The 22,114-nt window shown below is 36.5% G+C and overlaps 1 protein-coding gene across 12 annotated transcripts; it reads right to left on the bottom strand.

The window, feature by feature from the left end:
* Positions 1-275: 275 nt before the first annotated feature.
* LOC149269202 (uncharacterized) lies at positions 276-20,344 on the bottom strand. 12 transcript variants are annotated; one of them, XM_089467105.1, is made up of 6 exons: positions 17,900-18,035; positions 17,235-17,633; positions 16,859-17,160; positions 14,812-15,326; positions 13,203-14,308; positions 276-425 (listed from the first exon to the last, which is right to left on the bottom strand). In XM_089467105.1, the coding sequence occupies exons 4-5, from the start codon at positions 15,117-15,119 to the stop codon at positions 13,273-13,275; spliced, it is 1,344 nt and encodes a 447-aa protein (XP_089323231.1). In that variant the 5' UTR covers positions 15,120-15,326; positions 16,859-17,160; positions 17,235-17,633; positions 17,900-18,035; the 3' UTR covers positions 276-425; positions 13,203-13,272. The 12 variants fall into 12 exon arrangements, with proteins under 12 accessions (XP_089323231.1, XP_089323234.1, XP_089323235.1 ...); XM_089467108.1 differs by having other exon boundaries at positions 17,235-17,388; positions 17,900-18,024; XM_089467109.1 differs by lacking the exon at positions 17,235-17,633 and having other exon boundaries at positions 17,900-18,039.
* Positions 20,345-22,114: the final 1,770 nt, after the last annotated feature.

The raw sequence follows: 22,114 nt of genomic DNA, 5'->3' as shown, positions 1-22,114 counted from the left end.
GATCTATTTGCATTGTGTAAAGTCAGTTACATGTATTACATTTTTATCGTCCTGATCTTCCATTATTCTCAATTTTTGCTAAAATGCATAAAGACAGTCTATGCTATATATATTTATAAACCTTCCAGATAGATAAGAAAAAATTCAAAGTTACGATTAAATTTGATGACAATGTTTTCCATTTTCCAATTTTCTCAATTATCTCGATTTAAACTTATACATATATAAACTCATATAATTTATATTTCCCAGTCCATTGAATAAACTCATTTGAATTTAATTTTTCATTGTTTAGCCTAGATCATAAATTTATTAATACATTAATTAAATGTCTTCTATGGCACATTCACAGACTCAATTTTGTTTGTTTTTTTTTTTTTGCTAAACATTTAGCCATGACACTTCGCACTTCACATTCAGTTCAACTGCAATGAGATAAGAAAATAAATACAGATATATTAAAATTTTTTTATTAATATTACAAAAAATATCATAATATTATCAATTTCAATCGAATCGCGGCTATTAAAGCTTTAATTAATTTTACGTCCACTAAAAATAAAAACAAAAAAATCCAATTAATATGACATAGATCAGTTTTAATGACCGTCCGTCTAATTAAAGATTTTCTCTCCATCTCTCATCACACACACACACATACACACACACACCGAATATTAGTCGTAAAAACTTTTACGACTCAAAGGAGACGCTGTAAAACCTATCCAGGCAATTAGGCAGCATGGAAAATCAAGAAGCAGGCTGAAAAGAGAGCGGCTGCCGAATGAAAAGCAAATATTATTATGGATGGCAAAATGCCCTTTCGGATGACAAGTGGCAAAAATGTACCGAACTCTGTTTGAACACTTGCCCAAATAACTAGCAGGCCTCTCTCTTGCTCACTATTGCCTTTCACTGTCCGTCTCGCTGTCTTTCCCTCTCTCTCCATATCTCTGTCTGCATGTGCCCCTCACTCATTTTTTTTGACATTGAAACGGTAATAGATGGAAACAACTAACCACTTGCATGACACGCTGTTAACTTGAGGTTTTTCGGCTAATGAAAGTTACGGCCATGCAGCAGCAGCAGCAAAAGATAACGGAGAAGTTGTATTAGTAATGATAAAAAGAAATATATCCTGTACAGGTATTTAGAGAATAAATCATGAAGAAATCCTTTTTTTATGTTTATGTAGTTGCTGTATAAATTTATATACATACATTTAAAAATTAATCAATTAATAAATACAGAGGGAAATTAGTGGTAATAAATTAGTGTATAATACAAATAAATAAAAATATAAAAAGCAAGTATACTAATTTATATTTCCTTTATCATTATGTTATTATTTTATTTGACTTATAAAAATATATATATAATTTTAAAAACTATATACATATATATTATTGTAAAAAAAAATTACAAAATTTAATAAAAATATTGAGGATAAATAAAAAAATATATAAAAATATTGAACATATTTTAGAAAATTAAATAAATAATACAAAAATAGATAAAATGAAAATATTTACTTAAATTGAATAATTATATAAAAAATAAAACAATTTATTTTACATAAATATTATTATAATTTATATTATTTGTCAGTCATATTGTTGCATAAATTGCTCAATAATGATAATAATTTATGCATGCAAAATATTAATTTTCAGCTGGAATAAAAATTTCATCAGTTGCCTATTCAGTTCACTTGCGTTTGCTGCACCACCTGTCCACGTGCATCTCTTACAGGGTATTCGGAAAAAAAGAGACAAAAGCGGAGAGCAAAGAATAACAGACGCCACACACTTGACATATGTGTTGGTCTCCCCGGAGCTGCAGAGAGTGGAAAAAAAAGATGAGACGAAGAAGAACCACAGACACTGAGCAGAGATGGAGACAGTATATACTACTAGATATTGCAGAATCGAATGCGTCTCTGTGTATGTGTGTGTGTGCTGTGGATTTTACGCACTGCTAAATAAGCAATTTGCAAAATGTCCAAACCAATAACATAACAAATGACAGTGGCTCCAACAGCGTTGCGGTTAGCTGACTGGATAACTGGCTGTTGGCTGAGCTGAGCTGAGCTGAGTTGGACTGGGCTGGGCTGGGCTGGACTGGGTCTTGCCTTGGCTTAGCTTGAATTCGTTTCGCTCTGGCTGGGTTGGAAGATGGCAGCTGCAACTGCAGCTGAAAGCTCAAGCAGCAGCAGCAGCAGCAGCATTTGGATGGCTAATGAAAATAAAGGTTAAGGCAAGCAAATGTGCAGCCATGCCGCAACGTGGGGCACGTAGCAAACGCCGCACACACGCTCACACACGTACACGCACACGGGGCGAGTGTGAAAGTTTTTCTTGTCAACCCCGTGTGGCTGCAAAATATTTTGGTTTGATTGGTTTGCCCATCCTATTCAGTGGGCCAAAAGTGGTTTATTCAAATGCCAAAGCGTTTGCCCTTGGCCACTCGCAACCACAAAGGAAAAACGGATGAAAAAATGAACAACGAAGCAGCTAAACTTGAATGGAAATTTGCAGGTGTCAGCAATTGAGACACTTGACTAAAGAGCTTAACAGCGGCAAGGGAGAGCGAATCGAGTCACAACCTTAAGTCGTGTAAGTGGTGCAAATGCAATCAAGAATAGATATGTTAATTATAATATAATACATATAATAGAAGAAAAAAAAACTAATAATTAGCAAGATTAGTTCTTCAAGTGAAGAGCATCCCAATTCAATTCCCATCTCTTAAATGGGACTTTAATTCTTAAGCATATTGCTCACTCTGCTTTATGCATATTCGCTCTGAAAAACTCTCAGAGCAGCCGCAACAGAAGGCAAGTTTTCTTCAACTCATGAGGCTTAACTTCCTAATAGAAGCCTAAAAGCACACTCTGAATATTTAAAGTCAGGCTCCGAGCTGGGTGGGCCTCAGTATTTTGGATGGGCCTATGCCAACGTCGACAACGTTGACAACGTCAACAGCATCAACACAACCGCAAAACATCAAACTGCGTTGCAGCAGCAGCAGGAGCGCAGTTAGCAACGGGACAGGGGAGCGGCAGCTGCGGGGGGCACGAGCACAGTAAGAGGAAGACCACCAGCAGAAAGGACATCTACTGGGGGAGTCTGGGCAACTTCGAGGTTACGGAGGCTAAACGCAAAGCCGTATAATTTACAGCACACCTCAATGGGCAGAGCGTGTGGGCGTAGGCCAGACAGCCAGGCGGCGATAGCAGACAGTGGGACAAAAGCAAGAGTTACCGAATGAAATTGAAGAAAATTTAAGTGTGAGGAGTAATATAGAGAATTTAAATAATATTAAAATAAATAATAATAATAAAATAATAATATTAAATATAAATATTTTAAATAAATATTTAAAAAAAATTAAGTTAATTTAATTAAAAATAATATATATAATATTATATCTGAAAAGAAAAGTAATAAATAAAATAATCTATTTCAAAATAAAATAAAATAATATAAATAAAATAAGCATATGTATACACATATATAATAGAAATATAATATAATATAATATATATATATAATATAATATATTTAACATATATAATTCACATAACATCTTAATCTTTGCTTTAACTAAAAATTCAGTAATTTAATGCATTTATTTATACAAGTTATGTTCTGAATCAAAACAGAGAGTATAAAAAGCATTTCATATATTTTCATATTTCATATATTCTCATATTTCATATATTATAGCACATAATTTGCCATACGGTGCATCAATGGGGAGTCAGCACTTTGATGCATTTGACAGCGGCAGCGATGGGGGCGTGTCTAAACACCTACACCGATGATAATGGGCCGGCGTCTGTTTATGAATGTAGCGCTGACCAGCGTGGAGTAGGACCGAACTGACGGTGGCGATGGCGATGATGATGATGACGATGACAGCACGCATAATTGGCGCTGTGCATCTTGAAGTCATGCGGAGCCGGTGCCATGGTTTTCAACTGAAGCAACAGACGTGCCGGAAATCAACTTAACACAACCGCAAAAGCGCAATCTCCTTTACTACGGGCGGCCACAATGCAGCCGTCCAATAGGTTTTTGTTTCCACTCTTATTTTTTAGTCCCCCTTCTCTCTATCCCCTCTCCACTCAGCCTGCCTCCTTCCCTCTCTTGCTTGTTGCGTGTGTTGGCATTTTGGATAATTGGTGTGTCCATGTTGGCCATTGGAGCAAAGGCTGCTCTGCTCTGCTCTGCTCTGCTCTGTCTGCCCGGACTACCATTTCGACTCCCTGGCTGCACATTAAGTTGCGCTCCAGACCCCCTCCTCCCCCCTCGTAAAATTGACTTAATGATGCTTCGGTGCAACGACTCCTCGACCCTCGACTGCACAGCCCCTCCCTCCATCTGTGGCGACATTTGCCACGCACCCAATTGGTGTCCATCGGTCGGAGTCAGTTGCTCCCCGTGGTCCCATAATGATGTGGCCGACTCGTACTTTGCCTGCTTTGCATGTGCGAACTGTTGCCATGCATTTGGCAGACATGTTTTATGGCCTGTTGGCGCCTTCGAGCTTTGAACAACTTATTACCAAACACTTTTCCAAATGGATATTCTACTTAAAGAAGAGTTTGTGATGCCATTTCCTACAAGCAGAGCTTTATGCAAATGCAAAACAAATCAAAATCATCTCAAGTATTTTCTCTCTACTTCATTATAAATGCAGATTCACATTGAAAGAAATCAAATAAATTACAAAACAATTCCCGATGCTGCTGCAGCAAGCGTCAAGTGCATTAACTAAATTAAAGCCCCAGCCTAGGAATTTACACAAACAAAACTCAAATACAATAGGAAAAGAAACGAATTTCTAGCCGCTTAACGAATGAGCAATACTCTTTAGAAAATTTTAAAATATTTTTACAGTCCATCAGAAAGCAATTTTGTAATGAATTTATTTATAAGCGACATTTTGGTGTATAAAAATACATTTTATTTATTCTTAAATATATTTCGTATACTTTTATTTCATTGAATTTCTAATATCTGATATTTTATTTCTTTATTTTTGGAGCGACCTTTTATATTAAAAAAAAATAAATATATAAAATTTTTGTATTTATTTTTATTTAATTGAAATTATCTAATTTGAATTTTTGATATCCTTGTATATAAAAATAGACTTTATACATATTTCTTTAATCGAAATTCAAATACTTCGATTCTAAATTTTCTATATTTTTTTTTTGCTAATCATTTCTGCTATAGCCTATATATCCTTTTCAAAAAGAAACACAAACGGACTGAAACATTTCAAAATATGCAAAGTAAACAAAGCGCAAAAATCTTTTGTAACCAGTCTCTGCTATTTGACTATTAATCAAAACAAATAGCTCAAGAGAAAATAAATATTTAATTACCGCTCAACAAGGGCTTTTGTAAATGTTTTCGTTTACAGCAGTGTTGGACGAGGGGGCGTGGCAGTGCTTCATATTCTGTTAACGGCATTTGGGAATTCATAAGCCTCATTTTTGGTCTTTCTTTGCATTTCATTAGGGAAATGCATAAACAGTTCAGATTCTGCAGCTGCTTGTGCCTCTTACTCTGCCTTTGCCTCTGCCACTGCACAGCCCTCTTTTTGAGCCAATTTGAACATCTCAAGAACTGTTGCAGGCCATGGCATCCTGGCGCACCTGTTCTATTTTCCGTTCAACATTTCAGGCAAAGCAGAAGTGGTGGGCGTGATGGGCGTGGTGGCAACTTGAAAGTCGAGTGTTGTCTGGATTTGATTGAGTCAAAGAAGAACTTACTCTGACAGTTAATTTAATTAGTCTGACATTTTGTTTGGCGATTGCCTGCACTTTGAATGCCCTGGGAAATGTGACAAAAGTAGGGTATTTTTGTCAGTTGACTTAGTTATGAGTGGGGAAATGAAATAGAAAATGAAGAGGTAAGAGCGTACAAATATTTTATCTATACTACAATTTATTTTACAACAGCTCTCTTCACATATTTTTACTGTCAAATATTATATTACTAGATACAGCTTCTTTCTCTTCTTTCCTTGACAACATTAAAAAATAATTTTACAGCTCAGTTGTACAAATTACAGAGTATTTACTGATTGCTCAATCAGAATTCTGTTATTCAGCTTTATATATATAATTTTTAAATTTCTTTATACAACCAAGACTGATCTAAGTCTTGCAGTTCTGAAATGAAGTCTAAGCATTGAATCAATGCATTATGCAGAGCCTCGCAAATGAATCATTGAAGATTATGTGACTTATGAATAAAATAATGTTTAGATTCACTTAAGAGCTTAAGACATATACGTAAATATATGCTAAAATAATATATAAATACATATCATGACACATAGGAGTATATAAATATTGAAAAAAAAAAAAAAAATCTCATATGCATAAAATTGCAGAACTTCCTTTTAATTTCATATCGCCTAAAATCTATTTACAGAGCATCTTTTCGTTATATACGCCCACTTCAAGTCATCATCAAGCCTTGTTAGTCGTAATTAATTGTAAATCAACAAAAACGAAATGCCAAACAAATGGCCAAAAATATATAAAAAAGGCCAAATTCTGTGTACGACTTGACAGTTACGGCTCTCAGCCTGTTCGTCGCTCTGTCGCTTTGTCGCTGGGTCGATTGTCGCTTGGTTGTTTCAGCCAAAATTGAAAACGCATTTGCCAATTTATAAATGTTGTGTACTTTCATTTCAATTGATTTGGTTTTCGATTCGCTCCGTAAAAGCCACAAAATAGCAACAAATATTATTTTACTTGCTTTTCGGCTTTTACGGCAATCAATTTTTGTGGCTCCATGCGAAAGACCACTAATGGTAGCCAATACCCTTCGATATTAGCAACGCATACTCAATTATTTTTAGTGTATGCATAGGTGTGTGTGTGTGCAGTTTGTGAGCACACAAATACGCAAACACACACACAGACACACTTGGATTGAAATGCATTTTGTAAATATTGCATTTTGACCTCAAAAAGTTGAGCCAAAAACATCAAAATAGTGGCAGGAAGTGAAGCTGAGTTGATTTATGTGATAAAATATTTTTGCATATAAAAAAATGTATGTACACAGAATTTATATATTGCACATAAATACATAAAAAGGAATATGAAATAAATTTTATATTAATTATAAAATAAGCCCTGTTTCGGCTTCATTCAAGTTGATAGAGATTAAGCAAAACTTAAACTAAACTTGAACAAGTAGCTGCAATTCTTTTCAGCTGCCAGCTAAGCGTCACAAAATATTTACACAACACTTGAAAAAAGAAGAGAAAGAGTTGGAAAAATTTAGCAACTTGCAGCACTGATTGTCAAAAGCGTAAAAAGTTTAAACTCTTTTGGGCCAAGCTAATGATGATGATTTTTAATGAAATACTTAAACAAGTTTTCTCAGCTTTTCCTGACACCCTGCCTGCCTACCTCACTCTCTCTTTCTCTCTCAGTTTCTCTGTCTTTTGCCCTCATTCGGCAATCAAAATTATTAATTCATGAAAATGTACAAAAATTTTCAAGCGCTTCTGTTGACTTTAGCATCCGTTTGCAAAGTTGTGAGCACATCCAAAAGGTAAACTTGCATAAAATCTACAGCAATAAATTTTGCAATTATCTGAGTGATAGAGAGAGATAGCGATAGATAGATGACAGAGAAGCATAGAAGGGCGGGCCTCGGTTAGCTGGCTAAGGCGCCATCTTTTAGTGCCGGCCATTGCCTAACAAAATGGCGCCAACTGGCGTCATTTTTATGCCCGATTGATGTGCAATATATTCAGAGCGCGTTGTAGCCAAATGACAATGACAGCAGCTGAAAGCAAGGAAGCGAAGCTGAGTTAAGACGTGGAGTAGAGCTTTGAAGATATAAGCCAGAAGAGTCTAAAACATGTGTACAAAATCCCAAAAACAGGTGAGAGAAAACATCAGAAGAAATAAGCATTAATAGTAAAAAAAATTATAAATAGTTAAAATCCGAGCAAAAAAGAAACTTCTCGAGATCTAAAACTGGTAGAGAAAGATTAGTAAATAAATAGGTTGGTAAGGCGAACAATTGTTAAATTTACGTTAGAGTTCAAAGAAGGAAAGCTCATGAAAGTTAGAGCTTTGAGCACAATAAGTAACTTGTTTAGCTTCAAAGTGCTTTTCAAGTGTAAAGCTTTGTAGTGATATTTCAAACTAAAGCAAAAAAGTAATTTAATCAAAGTTGACAAAAGCTTTAAAGACACTCAACACGAATATACTAAATAAATATCTGCCACTATATGCAACCACAAAGTAGAGACGCAGTAAAAGTAAAATAGAGCTTATTTTAAAACGCTATACAACACTGCTTTTTTATGTCCATTCTCACTTTCAGCCAGCGTCATTCAGAATTGGTAACTTAAATTAATCGTTGCCAGAGAAGCTGACAAATCCATTTCTAAAACGATTTTATTGGCAGTAGATATTTCTTCACAAAAAGCGAATTCAGGTTAGGTGGGGCATGGGTTGAGAGAGTGTGGGGTAGTGTCATGGGAGGAGCGACTGTTGCCAGTTTTATGATTGCAGCGCACGTCGAAGACGTTGCACGTCATCAATTCTTTTGACATGTCCTGCGGCCATTAAGGCTGAAGGAGCTGACGACGCCGACGTAGCCAAAGACAGTTCAATGCAGAGAGAGTGTGTGTGTGTGTGTGTGTGTGTGTGTGTGTAAGTTTCCGCTGCCTTTCCGTTGGCTTTTCCCTGTGGCTGCGTCTCAAATTAACCTGATACCAGCCGCTGCTTTACGTATGCTGTCAAATTTCCCAAACGCAGGCGGAAGCATTTCCCAGTCATCAGCCAGCAGCGGAAGCGTATTGAAGGCGCCTCCTGCTCATTAAAAATGCAATCGTCCTTAGAGTACTCGATCTCTGTGAGTGTGTGTGTGTGCGTCATGAATAACCCAAGAGCTGACATTGACTGCTTATTGTATAACTTGGCCATATTAATGGCTGTCAATATTGATACTACTCGTGGCAAGCAGCCTTTTGTGCTGCCTCAAAATCCAATCGCTTGTCGGCATTCAATTATCTATCTGCATCGTGTTGCATGCTGGTCATGCTGCCTGTCTCTTATCTCTTATCTCTTATCTCTTAGCTCTTGGATTATGGTATTGGCCAGGTTTTTGTTGCCCAGCCCACAATTATAATTATGCTAATGCTAATGCGTGCAATTCACTAGCTCGTTGCATTCCCATTCAATAATGAATGTATACAAATTTGCATTTGATTAGCCAAAGGCAAGAGCCAAGCTGGCTATTTGGATATTTTCTATGTAATGAATTCGAATTAATATCTGTTTGCCACAAACATTGCCAATTTATATATATCATATTGATGTAGGAATTGAGCTCAGTTAGAAATGCAGGCAAACGGAAAAGCTCTCTAAAGTCGAAGCAAAACTATTAAATAAATGAAAAATGATGTGCATAAATAATTCTTTCTGATTTTCTCAAATATTTGACAATGCTTTAGTCAAAAAATTTTTATTTGCAACGTATTAATCAGAGAAATGCATTTTTATGGTGGCTACAAAAGTTTAGGCTGCGCAAGGGGGCAGGCTAGTGGGAGGGGGGGCACAATGTTTGACTGCTTCGCCCTGCTCGCAGCAGCTGGAAAATCCATTAAACTTTTACGACCAGTGTAAACATTAAGTTGCATATGCAATTTTATGTGCAAAGGGCTAAACGCCGCGGGCAATGCAACAAAATTTCCTAACTTAAGCGCGCCACATTCGCAGCTTCACAGCCTCAGAGCCTTAGAGCCAAACGGGACGGACGCGTTTATCTAACGCCTTAGACATTGTAGCCAACTGTGATTTCATTTCTTTTCGGACTGCCACTAAACACAGGAAAATGTTGAAAATATCTTACGAGCAGCAGGAAGTGTTGCAACTACTCTAAAATACTGGCAGTTCCGAAGAAACTGAATAGAGGAAAGTCGAAATATATAAAATATATTGCCGAAATATATATGAGCAAAACTAAAGGGACAGAATGGAAGATATGGATTAATATATAATATGAGGGAGTGTATATCATATTGTAGAATCAATTGACATATTAGGTCAGTCAAGCAAAATGTACTTTGATTATATTTTTATCGTATAATAAAAAGAGACAGTCTTATTTAATTATTTATATTTTTCTCTTTTTTTTTTTGCATTGTTAAATATTTTTTTTATTATTCTTCTTCATGCAATCTTAGAATTATCTTTGCATTTCTCGTTGTATATATACGTGCTTGTATATATTATGTATATAATATATTATTTTCAGCTGTAGCTTATAAACTATAGCAGCTATATTTCCCCAGCAAACCTCAGTTTGGCAGGCCTGAAAGCTGTGTGAGCCGCAAGATCTATGAGTCAAGTGTAGCTGCTGCTGTGCGAATGACTTCACACAACACACACACCCACACACACATAGTTTACATATACACACACACAGACACACTTTAGTCTCACAAGTTTTGGGCGTGTGTATTTACGATTTTGTAATATTTATGCTGTGACGCTTCTGCTGTCTCTGCGTGTGTGTGTGTGTGTGTGTGTGTGTGTGTCTGTGTCGATGTGGCTTTTCCGTCAACTCTCAGCAGCTTCCCTTTAGCTCTCCTATCCACTGCCGCAGTCATTGCTATCTGGTATCTATGGCAACAGCTTTACGAGCTCAGCCTTAATTCTGGGCAGCGGCACAGTGGGTGGCTTAAGTGTGTGTGTGTGTGTGTGGCCTTTTATAGATAGTTTCAGCAAGTTTGTTGGCACTTACAACATTATAAATTTGCCATAAATTATCGTTATATGAAATGCAGCGAGTCGCAGATAGGGCGAACAGTAGCGGAACTTTGATTCAAAAAAACTGCGCAAAAAAAGTTTATTATGCTAACGAGCGTATAAAATATGGATAGAGACAAAGAGAGTGAGAGGGAGAGGGGGCGGGAGAGAGATCGGTGTATATAAGGACTTTATAAAATATATAATTAATATATGGATAGAAGATTTACATAAATATATAGCTATATATGTACATAGAGAGAAACAGAGAGAGAGTGAGAGAGAGAGAGAGAGAGAGAGTGAGATGGGGCGGGAGAGAGATCGGTGGATATAGGGAGTTTTTGTATATATAATATATAATTAATATATGGGTAGGAGATTTAGATAAACAGAGAGAGAGAGAGAGAGAGAGAGAGAGAGAGAGAGAGAACATATCATCCTCTAAGCAAAGTAATTGAGAATGCTTTAAACAACATAATTAAACTCCAACTTGTCGTTTCATGATCGATAAGAGAGGCAACTCAGAGAAAGCTTCAGCAGTTGAGATCGAACTTGTTTGGGAGAGGTCGGCCCTATAAAAAGACAAGCCTGCAGCAGCTCAGCTTCAGTCGTAGTTGGGCCTTCTCACTCAGTGCAGTGAAGTGATGCTCCACCTCCTCCTACGCCTCATCTTCTTTATCTTCGGATTGTGTATTTGTATTTGTATATTAGTTAATAATATTAAGCATAGAATAAGCTGCCTTGTAATTATTATGTTTATACTTTAAAGACTATTGATTATTAAATAAATATTGTAATAATTATTGTTATAAGATAATGATCATTATGTTTATGATCATTGTGCTAAATATAAATAACAATGTAAATAGTCAGTATAATGTTGATATTAATATTAATATTTATTAGAAATATGAAATGAACTGTCATAAATAAAATAATCATCATCTATATGATAATTAAGACTATTTGAAATGACGTTAGTGATAACGTATTATATAATAATGTAGCAACATATTGCTATTGATATGAGATCAAATTTTTTGAGAATCATAATAATTAATAAATTAATAATTAATTGCAATAAAATTGCAATTTTAATTGTTTTATAATATAAATATAGCCCGAAGATTTTTCCTTCTTTAACATATTGCAGCTGGTCACAGCGTGAAGGCTATTTGTCAGTCTGGCACTCCTGACTAGAGACCTATTATATATACACATACAGAGCTATATTGCCTCGGTCATTGTACGACTTGGTAGCTATTGGCTTTCAGCACTTGGCATGCTGCATAGCCTAGGGCTGCGTTTTTTATTTATGCGTGAAAGCTTTTACATTTTCGGACAACTCGCAACGCGAATATGTGGCATGTGGAGCTCCTCTTACATTCTCTCCCTCTCTCTAACTCTCTCTATCTTGCTCTGTGTCTGGGCCACTTCAGCATTCGGAAATTAAAACTTTTTTATGGTCTTGGCATGTTGTGTACAAGAGACAAGTACAAAAAAAAAAAAAAAAAAATAAGAATAGTTTATATATAAATTTAAATATATTGTTGCAAGTTACAGTGAAGTCAAGTGGCGACCACACAAATTGCTCAAACTAATAAATTTTGTAGAACTTAACTAGTTTTTACAGCGATTTCTTTTTTGTCTGGGCCAACAAATGTTAGTTGAAAGTAATCCGCAAAAGTCCAGGATTTGAGCGTTAAATAATTAAGCGAGAAAAGGAATTATAGAACGCGAACAATGTAAAAAGACATTTGTCAAATGAACAGTTAGTGCTGTTAAAACTTTGTGCGATTACAACTTGAGTGTAGAATATTTTTCTAAATTATTAAAAATGTAAATACTAAATTTGTTTAATATATTAATATTTAAATAAGAAATAAAAATACTATAAAAATTTGAATTATTAAATAATTTTAATAATATATTATTAAAAAATACTATAAAAAATATTATATATATAAAAATTAATATAATGAAATTTGCATATAAATGTTTACATCATCAGTTTAATTTATAAATTATATATAAAGCATTTTAACAGGACAGCTCTCAATCATAGAAGCTAGCTAGGATCTGCCCAGTATTTTAATGGCACTTTATAATTCTATCAAGCCTATATTTAAAAAAGTTAAACAGAACTTAACAATGCATATTTTCAATGCACTCAAACACATCCTTAAAGTATAAAAAAAAATTATTATTTATGTATTAATTCTTCAATGCACTCATAAAACAAAGTTCCTCAAAAGTTTGTCTATAAGAGCTTTGATAAAGCTTTCGACGTTACCAAGGCAGCATTCGAGCTTTAATCCAAATTCTTTTAGGCCTGTCTGTCTATTGACACGTTTTCTCTAGATGATTCTCACAATCTCAATTTTTGTTCACTTACCTATTTAGCACGGCTATGATTGCTCCTTCCACTTGACCAGTTGCTGGTCCTCTTGATCCAGTCTTCGCATTCACTTTTCAGCAATTAGCAGTAAAATCTTGTTCATCAGCTCGTTGGCCACAGTTTCGTGCAGGGTATTCAGTCGTGCGGCAAGAAAATCGCCAAATTTGATATAGAGCAGCTCACGGTGCGTGGGCTGGTGACGTGTGCTGGCAGCGCCGGCACCTGTGTAGCTGCTGCCAGGTGAGAGACGGCCCCCTGCACCGAGCACATTCATGTTCGCATTGGGCGGGCAAGCGCCGCGATGATTACCATCTAGGTCATCATCGTCATCGTCATCATCGTACTCCAGGTCATCGTCATCATCGTCCAGGTCGCCAGCATCCACATCGATCAGCTCGTTATTCGTATTGATGATCAAATGCGGCGGAGGCGTGGCATACAGCCCACTTTTGGCCACCTGCAGGCGAGCTTTGAGCTGTTGCTTTGTCTGCGGTCGAATTGTGGCCAATTTCGAATGTGCCTGCGTCTTCTGGGCCGATCGACTGGCTGCCAGCTCATCGGGCTGCTCCTGCAAGTCCGGCGACTCCGGCTCGTCCTTGATGTAAATCGAAGGTGAGCTGCTGCAGGAGCGCGAACTGCCACACAGTTGCACAGGTGCAGCCGCTGTGGGTGTGCGCGTGGGCGTGGGCGTGGACGTGGGGCAGGGCGCGGCTGCCACCGCCAGAGGCAGCACAACAGCTGAGGGCGCCTTCTGCAGCGAGGTGAGGGTCACGTCCGGCTGCAGCTGCAGCGCCTGCAAATGCTGCGCCTGTTGCTGCAGTGCCACAGGTAGCTGGCTAATGCTGGGCTGGATTGCAGGTGATTTAAGTGGCTGATTGTTGGGATTGTTTGGATCGCTGGGCGCAAAATATTGATATTCATCATGGGCTACGCTGTTGTTGTTGTTGTTTGTGTTGTTGCTGTTGCTATTGCTGTTACTGTTGTTGTTGCTGTTGTTATTTGTGTTAATGTTGTTGTTGTTATTGTTGCTATTTGTTCTATTGTTGTTGTTGTTGTTGTGGGTAGTAGCCTCTGCAACAGGATGCTTAATGCGTTCACGAGATCTAAGAAGCAGAAAATTTATGTAAATTTTAATGTAATTATTTTAGTTAAATATATAAGATGAATATTAATTTTTAAAAATTATTATATATTTTTTAAAGTTTTATTTAAATGTAAAAGAAACAGTTTATACATATTGACAAAGACATATATATATATATATATATATATATATATATATATATAAAAAAACATTTATTTAAAAAATAATTCGTAATAAATAAATTAAAATATAGTTAGAAATATTTATAGGTAAATTAAGAAATTAAACATAAAGACAAAATATTTATTCTCTTTTAATTTGAAATACAACTCTATATATATATATATATAATTTATTAAAAATAAAAAATAAATATTCGTATTCTTCTTCTTATTCTTATTAAACCACATATAAAGAGTTGTATTTTAAATATTTTTAATGTTTATCCCCTTTTAATGTCTCCTATTAACCTATAAATATGTCTCTTTCTTGCACCATCCCCTCCCCCTTTTTGGTACTCACTTTCGCTCCCTGATGACCTCTTTGAGAAAGGCCATGGCATCGTAGTACTCCCACTTGGACTTGAAGCGCGTTGTGCCCAGCATCTTCTCGTGATTGAGCTCGCGTCGAAAGATCTCCCTGAGGGAGGTGAAGGTGCGCTGCACTCGCTCGCCATTCACGTTGAACATGCGACCCAGTTCGTTCCATTTGACGGCCTTCTTCTTGTCGGAGCGCTTGTAGTGCGGCAGACGGCAGTCCCACAGGATGGGATTGAGCCGAACTAGCTCGATGAGTCGGCGCTTTTCGATGTTGTGACGCGAGAATGCCATCTCAGTAGCTATCTCTCTGTTTCTCTCTCTCACACACACACGCTTACTCTGTCGTTCTCTTAACAGTCTCTTAGCTTTTTGTTGTTGCTGCGGCCTCTTTTGTTGGCATTACCAAAGTGTCCACTGCGCATGACACTCACACACACGTGTTTCCTTCCGTATGTGTGTGCGTGTGCGTCCTTTGGTCGCTTCGAGATGCTGCGCAAGCTGCGTGAAGTGAGAAAATCGTTAATATAATTTGTTGCCTGTTTATTGCCTAGATGGCCAACTGTCCGAAAAGTATGCAACGTTTCGGACACTTCATAGTTAAGGGTTTGAGTTTGACTTGCGATTTGAACATTGTTTCTGAGCTCCAAGTTCAATGAACTGAGTGGAGCTGAATAGATGGTTGGGGATTTTTGTCAGAGAAATGCGAGAAATGCAAATGCAATTGTAAAGCATACAAGGTGGGGAGAGAAAGCAAAGCGAGGCTAATCAACTGCTGTAACTATGCAAAACAGTTTAAAAATCAATATCAAATTAATATGGGGAAGGGGAAGAAAAATGAACTATAATAATTAATAACTGCAGAATTAGATTGAGGAGTCACATTAGATATAGAGTTTTCTTTACTTAGCTAAACCTTTTACATATATTTTGTTAGAAATTAGATGAAATTAATTTTAATCAATCTTAAATTTAAATATGAAAATATGAACAGAACATTATAGACCATTTTTTAATAATATTATTATTACTTTCTTTTTTTAATAATTTGTATGTAAATATTAAATAAATAATATATAGAGTAAAATTTAATGCCAAAAAGGTCTTAAACATGTTTATAAAGCAACGAAAAATATCTAAGTGAACTGCAACAATAATTCCGATTTGCCAATTTACAAAGGTAATGGGAACGGCATGTGATTTTTGAATTCAGTTGAAAATGATGAGCAGGAATCCATATTATTTTATAAACATATGCATGCATATGTATATACATAAATTTGTATATGTATAAATATGTATGTATATTATATAGATATCTAAGTACTTCCCTCAAACAAAGTACAATTAAAAGTTAACCAAACAAAAAATCGCATAAAATAAACATTTGCAGCGTTCTGGCTTCGCATTCCCAGAATTGAAGCGTTGTGGTCGAGAATGTGCAGGTACATATGTACATATATACTATGTATATATATATATATATGTATGTACGTGGATACATGCGCTACATATACAGCAAGTTGTGTATCGTTTGCAGATCGGATGAGCAGTTTGCTATGCGTTAAAAGTGAAATTTTCATTAGAAATCATAATTAGATAAGTGAAGAGTACCTGAAAAGATCATTTTGATTGATTGGGCTGGTCGATCGACTGGGTTGTTAGATAAATTATAAACTATACATAAAATGTTAAATGTGATTGAATCATACATAAAAATCTGATACATAGAAATGTCTTTACATATGTTTTTATTAGATTCAATCAAAATAGTTAACTAGTAGAAATTACTAGGCTTGATAACTCAGCTTGATCATAGTATAATGGCTATTGAAAATAATTGATGGGGTATTTGATTGATTGAATAATCAGATCAGTTTAGCTATTAAAAATTTATATATATTTCTTAAAATATATTTTTATATATGGGCAGAATTATAGGGTCAAAAAAAAAAAAAACAAAACAATAGGAAATTTAGCGATCTATAGATATGTATGTATGTATATGATTATTTAGAGAAACTACGTCTTACCAATCCTTAAAGCAGATATACCTTTGTCACACGCACACTCTCTCTCCCTCTCTACCTGTTTGTTGCCTGCTCTGCTGATTGCGTTGTCTCTTTTCAGCTTACGTAAGAAGTTTTGTCCCCTCTTTAGCTTTGAATTTGTGATGCGTTTTCTTTTAGCTTTTGTTTTTTGCCAATTTCTCGTCTCAACTAAATTTCAATTGTGTGCTGCAGTGCTCACACACAATTACACACACATATAAATACATGTACACACGTACACACATGCAGAAAGGCTAAAAATACGCAAAAGATTTGCCGACTTGCTGATACCAACAACAACAACAACGAAAAGAGTATAAATTATAATTGATATAATTAAAACAATTTGTGTACGCACTTGCACGAGTTTAATTTGTTGAATCTTTTGTGATTTTGCTTTGTATTTTATTGCATTTTTGTTTATTTTTTATTTTTATATATATCAATTTTATACTAAAACATTTGGCGCCTCGTAAGCGACTAAAAACAACTTTTTCTTAGTTCACAATTTTCTGAGTTGTTTATTTGTTTGTTGTTGTTATTGTGTTTATTAACAATTTGAGCAGCACGTTGAGAATTTATTTCAATTTATTTCAATTAACAAAACGTTGCTTGTTGTTGCTGTTATTGCTGTTGTTGCTGTTGTTGCTGGCTGTGCTCGGTCGTTAGCTCGTTTGCTGCCACTTGTCGCAGTGTTAGTAATTGTTGCTGTGTGTTGTATGAAGGCTATGCAACAACTATTTGCCACCACAAAAATCTGTAAACGATGCGAGCGCAAAATGTACCACAAAATTCACAAACACAGCTGCACTAAGCGCGTGTGTATGGCTGTGTGTGTGTGTGAGTGTGTATACACAAATAAGCGGGCGGACGCAGCGAGAGCAACAACTGCTACAACAGCAACAACAACAACAGCTACACTCACACGCACTCACACACATTCACACACACGCACAGCAGCACAATTGCAAGCTCAATTGATATTCGTATATTACTAATTTAAATTGTTTATTATATTTGTACATTTGTATCTGGCTGTGTGCCTTCGTGTGTGTGTGTGTCGGTGTGTCTGTTCGACAGCCCAACGCTTTGTTGCCAACGCTTCTTGGCAGCAGCAGCTGCTGTGCGTCGCTGTTTTTCACAACTTGCCCCACAAAACCAACTGTAAACGAACTTAAATTTTCTTGCAAATTGGCGGCGCAGCAGCCGCTACTGAGCGCACGTAAGCCACATAGAGAGCGACGTTCTGCCCGCTGCGCTCTGCTAATGTTTTTGTTTGTGTATGCAGTATGAAACAAACGGCGAGAGCGAGAGAGCGAGCGACCAACAGACAGAGGCGGAGTGAGCGAGAGCAACAAGCGAAGAGAGCACGAGAGACCCACGCGTTGTTTTTGGGGGCTGCGTTCTCTCTCTTATTTTGTTGTTGTTGCTGCTGCTGCGGCTGTTGCTAATGCTGAGAGGATGCTTTTTGCTCAGCATTCTGCTGATGTAAACAATTGGGTGAACTTTTGCTGTGAGCTGTTGCCAATAAACCTAGCAACGTGTGCTATCCACTAAAGTGAGTGAGCGAGAAGGGGAGAGTGGCGTTGAGGGAGAGACTGATATGTGAAACAGGATACTGTTGAGCTGCTCTATTCAACTAGTTAAGCCAACAAATCTAAGTTGGAATTGTACGTAGAAATTGCCTGGAAATCTCCTGTAAACTAATGTATTAATTAAATTTAAATTAAATTGTTAACTAATAAACTGTTATCTAATAAAATTTATATAATAATTTATGTAAAATATATACAATTATTTTTTTAACTTAATACTAATCAAAAAGTATTTAAAAGATTTTTAATGTAATTTGGAAATAATTTATAATCTTATATAAATTATTTATAATATAATATAAGAATAATATTATTGTATAGTAATATGATAGCTTATTATCAGCTTATTACTTACTTATCAGCTACATAGAAGTTCCCTTAGTCAATCAACTGCAATTTTCAGGCAGCTAGCCGATCGTTAAGCAAATAAATATGTATGTATATAATACCGGCGACTCATAATTTTTGCCAGCCATAAATCCTCTTCATATCTGCATGAGATATGCATAGAACGCCCGCGCCTCTTTGCTTATCAGCGGGCTCGCTTGGTAAAGGCAAATAAACAAGAAACCGAAAACCCAAGACAAAGCGAAAGGGGCGCTCGCACCGACCGTAGAATAACAACGGGAACAACAAACAAATGTGCTCGTGTGTGTGTGTGTGGGTTTGTGTGAGCACGCATTATAAACAAAGGAAAATCGATAAAGCCCAAGATTGGCAAGAGCAGCAAAAGACGCAGCAACAGCAGCTGAAGCAGTAGAAGCATCAGCAGAAGCACCAACAAAACGTACTGCATAAAACAAAAACAAAGCAACAAGCAGCAAACAGTTGAAGAGCGCAGCGCAGCGCAGCCATAGAGAGCAGCAGCAATTGAGCGAGAGCCGAGGGTTGCGTATGCCCTTGGCTGCTGCTGCTGCTGCTGCTAGGAAGGATAGAACCAAATTCATTAAGTCTGTGTATTGGTAGCAGGCGCTGAGAGTCTGCCAATGGCAGAGGCCTCACACTGAGACTACCGTTAACAATGGCCTGTTCGCATTTGGCGTGGGAGAGCGCGAGTTCAAAGCTGCTCTCTTGCGTTTGGTTGTGTCTCTGCTGCTGACATCTAACAATGCGAACAAATACAAAGGCACCGTCACACACACACACACACGCACACGCATTCACACACATACAGAAATATTCAATTTGCTGCTTGGTACTGCCTGCAATCAACTTTATTACTCGCTTCTGCTGCCACCGCCGCCGTCGCTGCTGCTGTCGCAGTTGTTATTTGCTTTTTGCTTGTGTCGTCGCCGTCATCGTCGTCGTCGTCGTCTCGTTTGGTCATCTGAAAAATAAGCTACATACGTTATTGTGGCAGCGTCGACGCCAGCATCAACGCCGGCGTCGGCATTCGTATTTATCAATCGTTCGTTCTGTGGGCCATTGCAGTCATATTCCCATCATTTCATACCCTCCATTCGCATTGTTAGACTTATCAACATGCATACTGTGTGTCTGTGCATGTGTGTGTGTGCCAGTGGATGCTGATGAAGCGTACACTGCTCGACACACGGTCCAATATTTTGAATGAGATTAATTAACAACAATGCAAATCTTACATGCGGTCCAACTATTTACATATATATGTACATATACATACACTTGCCAGAATAAATATGCTTACTTGTTATGCACATAAAACTTGTTTATTTGAACTGATTGACTGCCGAGCTGATTGATTGATTGATGATCCAAGCCGTAGGAATTAGGAAACCAAAAACTTTTACTATTGTTAGTTTAGGTTGTTAGAAAATATGTTAGTCTGGAACTGTTTGACTTATGGCATATTTACTCATCACTCCATCAACTACTGTTTCTACTGCTATTTCTACTGCTACTAATTGCCTTGTTGATTTGCTATTCTTGTCTTTATGAACTAGTTGAATTTATTTCGAGTCTGTTAAAGCTTTCAATTAATATTTGACAACTATTTAAAATTGTCTACTACTATTTTTGTATTAAGCAGTTTTTATCTTTATTTCTTTATTTTTATTTTTTTCCGGCTTCTTTGGTTTTTTGATAAGTTTGATCTCATTTGCTAGTTCATATATTTGTCTATTGCCATTTCCTTGCTAAGCTAATTTATTTCACTTTGATGCTCACAGAACATTGAATAACAGTTGCCTACCTTAGTTGCTTTATGTTTACTGCGAATTCAACTTTTTCTACTACTTTCTTTACCACATTTTTGCTCATGTACCAGCTCAAGCGTCGCTCAACACTCAAACATTTAATTAACAATTTTTAACTAATTAAAATAATGCTTTCAACCAATTTTTCTACTACTAACTGCTTTTTTCAACTACTTTTTCGTTCTTTATGAACCATTTAACTTTGGGACTCGAGAATTTTAATAGCTGCTGGATTTTTAGCCATTTCTTGACCATTTACTTTACCATTTATTGCAATCTCTGGCCCAGCTTGGTCCAATTAGCAGCGATTGGCAACGGGAACAACATCATCAAGGCAGCAAAAAAAAAAAAAAAAGTAGTCAAAAGTCAAATACAGAAAAACTTTACCCAGGGGCAAAAGTTTGGCAAGTTGGGGAGTTGTGAATGAATTATTTAATATTACGCTTCGTACATAGGCAACTTTTCTTGCTTTCAATACATTTGCTTTCTATTTTTTTTTTTTTTTTTTTTCGTCTCTAGTTTCGCTTAGCGAAGTAGTGCTCAATGAGTGAGTAGAGTAAGTGCTTGGGTATTTTTTCAATTTATATGTCTCTGCCATTGGCTTGCAAATTGAGGTGAAGTATTTAAAGGCAAAGCCGTCTTGGGGCTTGGACTCATAAATCGAGCGAGTCTCTGTCTGAAAGACGCAATTTTTGATTGCCAGACTTATCTGTTCAGTCGTCGTCGTCGTCGTCGTCGTCGTCGCAGCTGTTTGTGCTTCCATTAAGAATCCATTTAAATATTATCTTGTGGCACATGCAACGTTTCGCTTCCGTTTGACATTTAGCCAAATGAGCAAAGATAAGCGCCAAAGGCTTTCAATAAGCTCCGCACATAATTATATTTCAGCTATTTAAGTAATTAATTTGGAGTCTCAAAACAAATATGATAATTTACTTAAGCTGCTTCAGTGGCCGTTGCATCCATTGTGGACGTGGCACACTGCAATTAGGAGTTGCCACAAATGAAATTAGTTGTGAAGTGCGCATCGAAATTCAAACTCAAATTCAGTTTCAATAAATTGTTGACCTGCCATTTGCCATTTGCCATTTGCCGTTTGCCTTTTGCCACATGCCACAGCCGCAGTCAAGCGTCATAATTGTTTATGCCACACGCCGAGGCGCAATGATTTTGTCTTTTGATTTTAATTGGATTTGGCGAATCCTAAATACCCCTTGGCAAAATTGATCAAATGTCCTCGCATCTAAATTGTTTGCATTGCTCGAGCCTAGACTATCGTAATTCTTATCAGTTATAATCGAATCTGATTGGAAATTGAAGCTGCTTTACTATTATATGACGATTATATTGTCGCGGTATTTAAGTTTTTGAATATGGATTAAATAGTTCTGCATTATTTTTATTTTCACTAAACTCGTTTTTTTATATAAAAAATAAAAAAAATATGTTGTCTAATTTTTAAAAATTGT

This window comes from Drosophila arizonae, chromosome 4, assembly GCF_054131065.1.
Source record: "Drosophila arizonae isolate 15081-1271.41 chromosome 4, UAZ_ARI_1.0, whole genome shotgun sequence".
In the NCBI taxonomy this organism is placed as follows: domain Eukaryota; kingdom Metazoa; phylum Arthropoda; class Insecta; order Diptera; family Drosophilidae; genus Drosophila; species Drosophila arizonae.
Note: the sequence above shows the minus strand (reverse complement) of the source record. Positions and strands in the feature narration are given on the sequence as shown.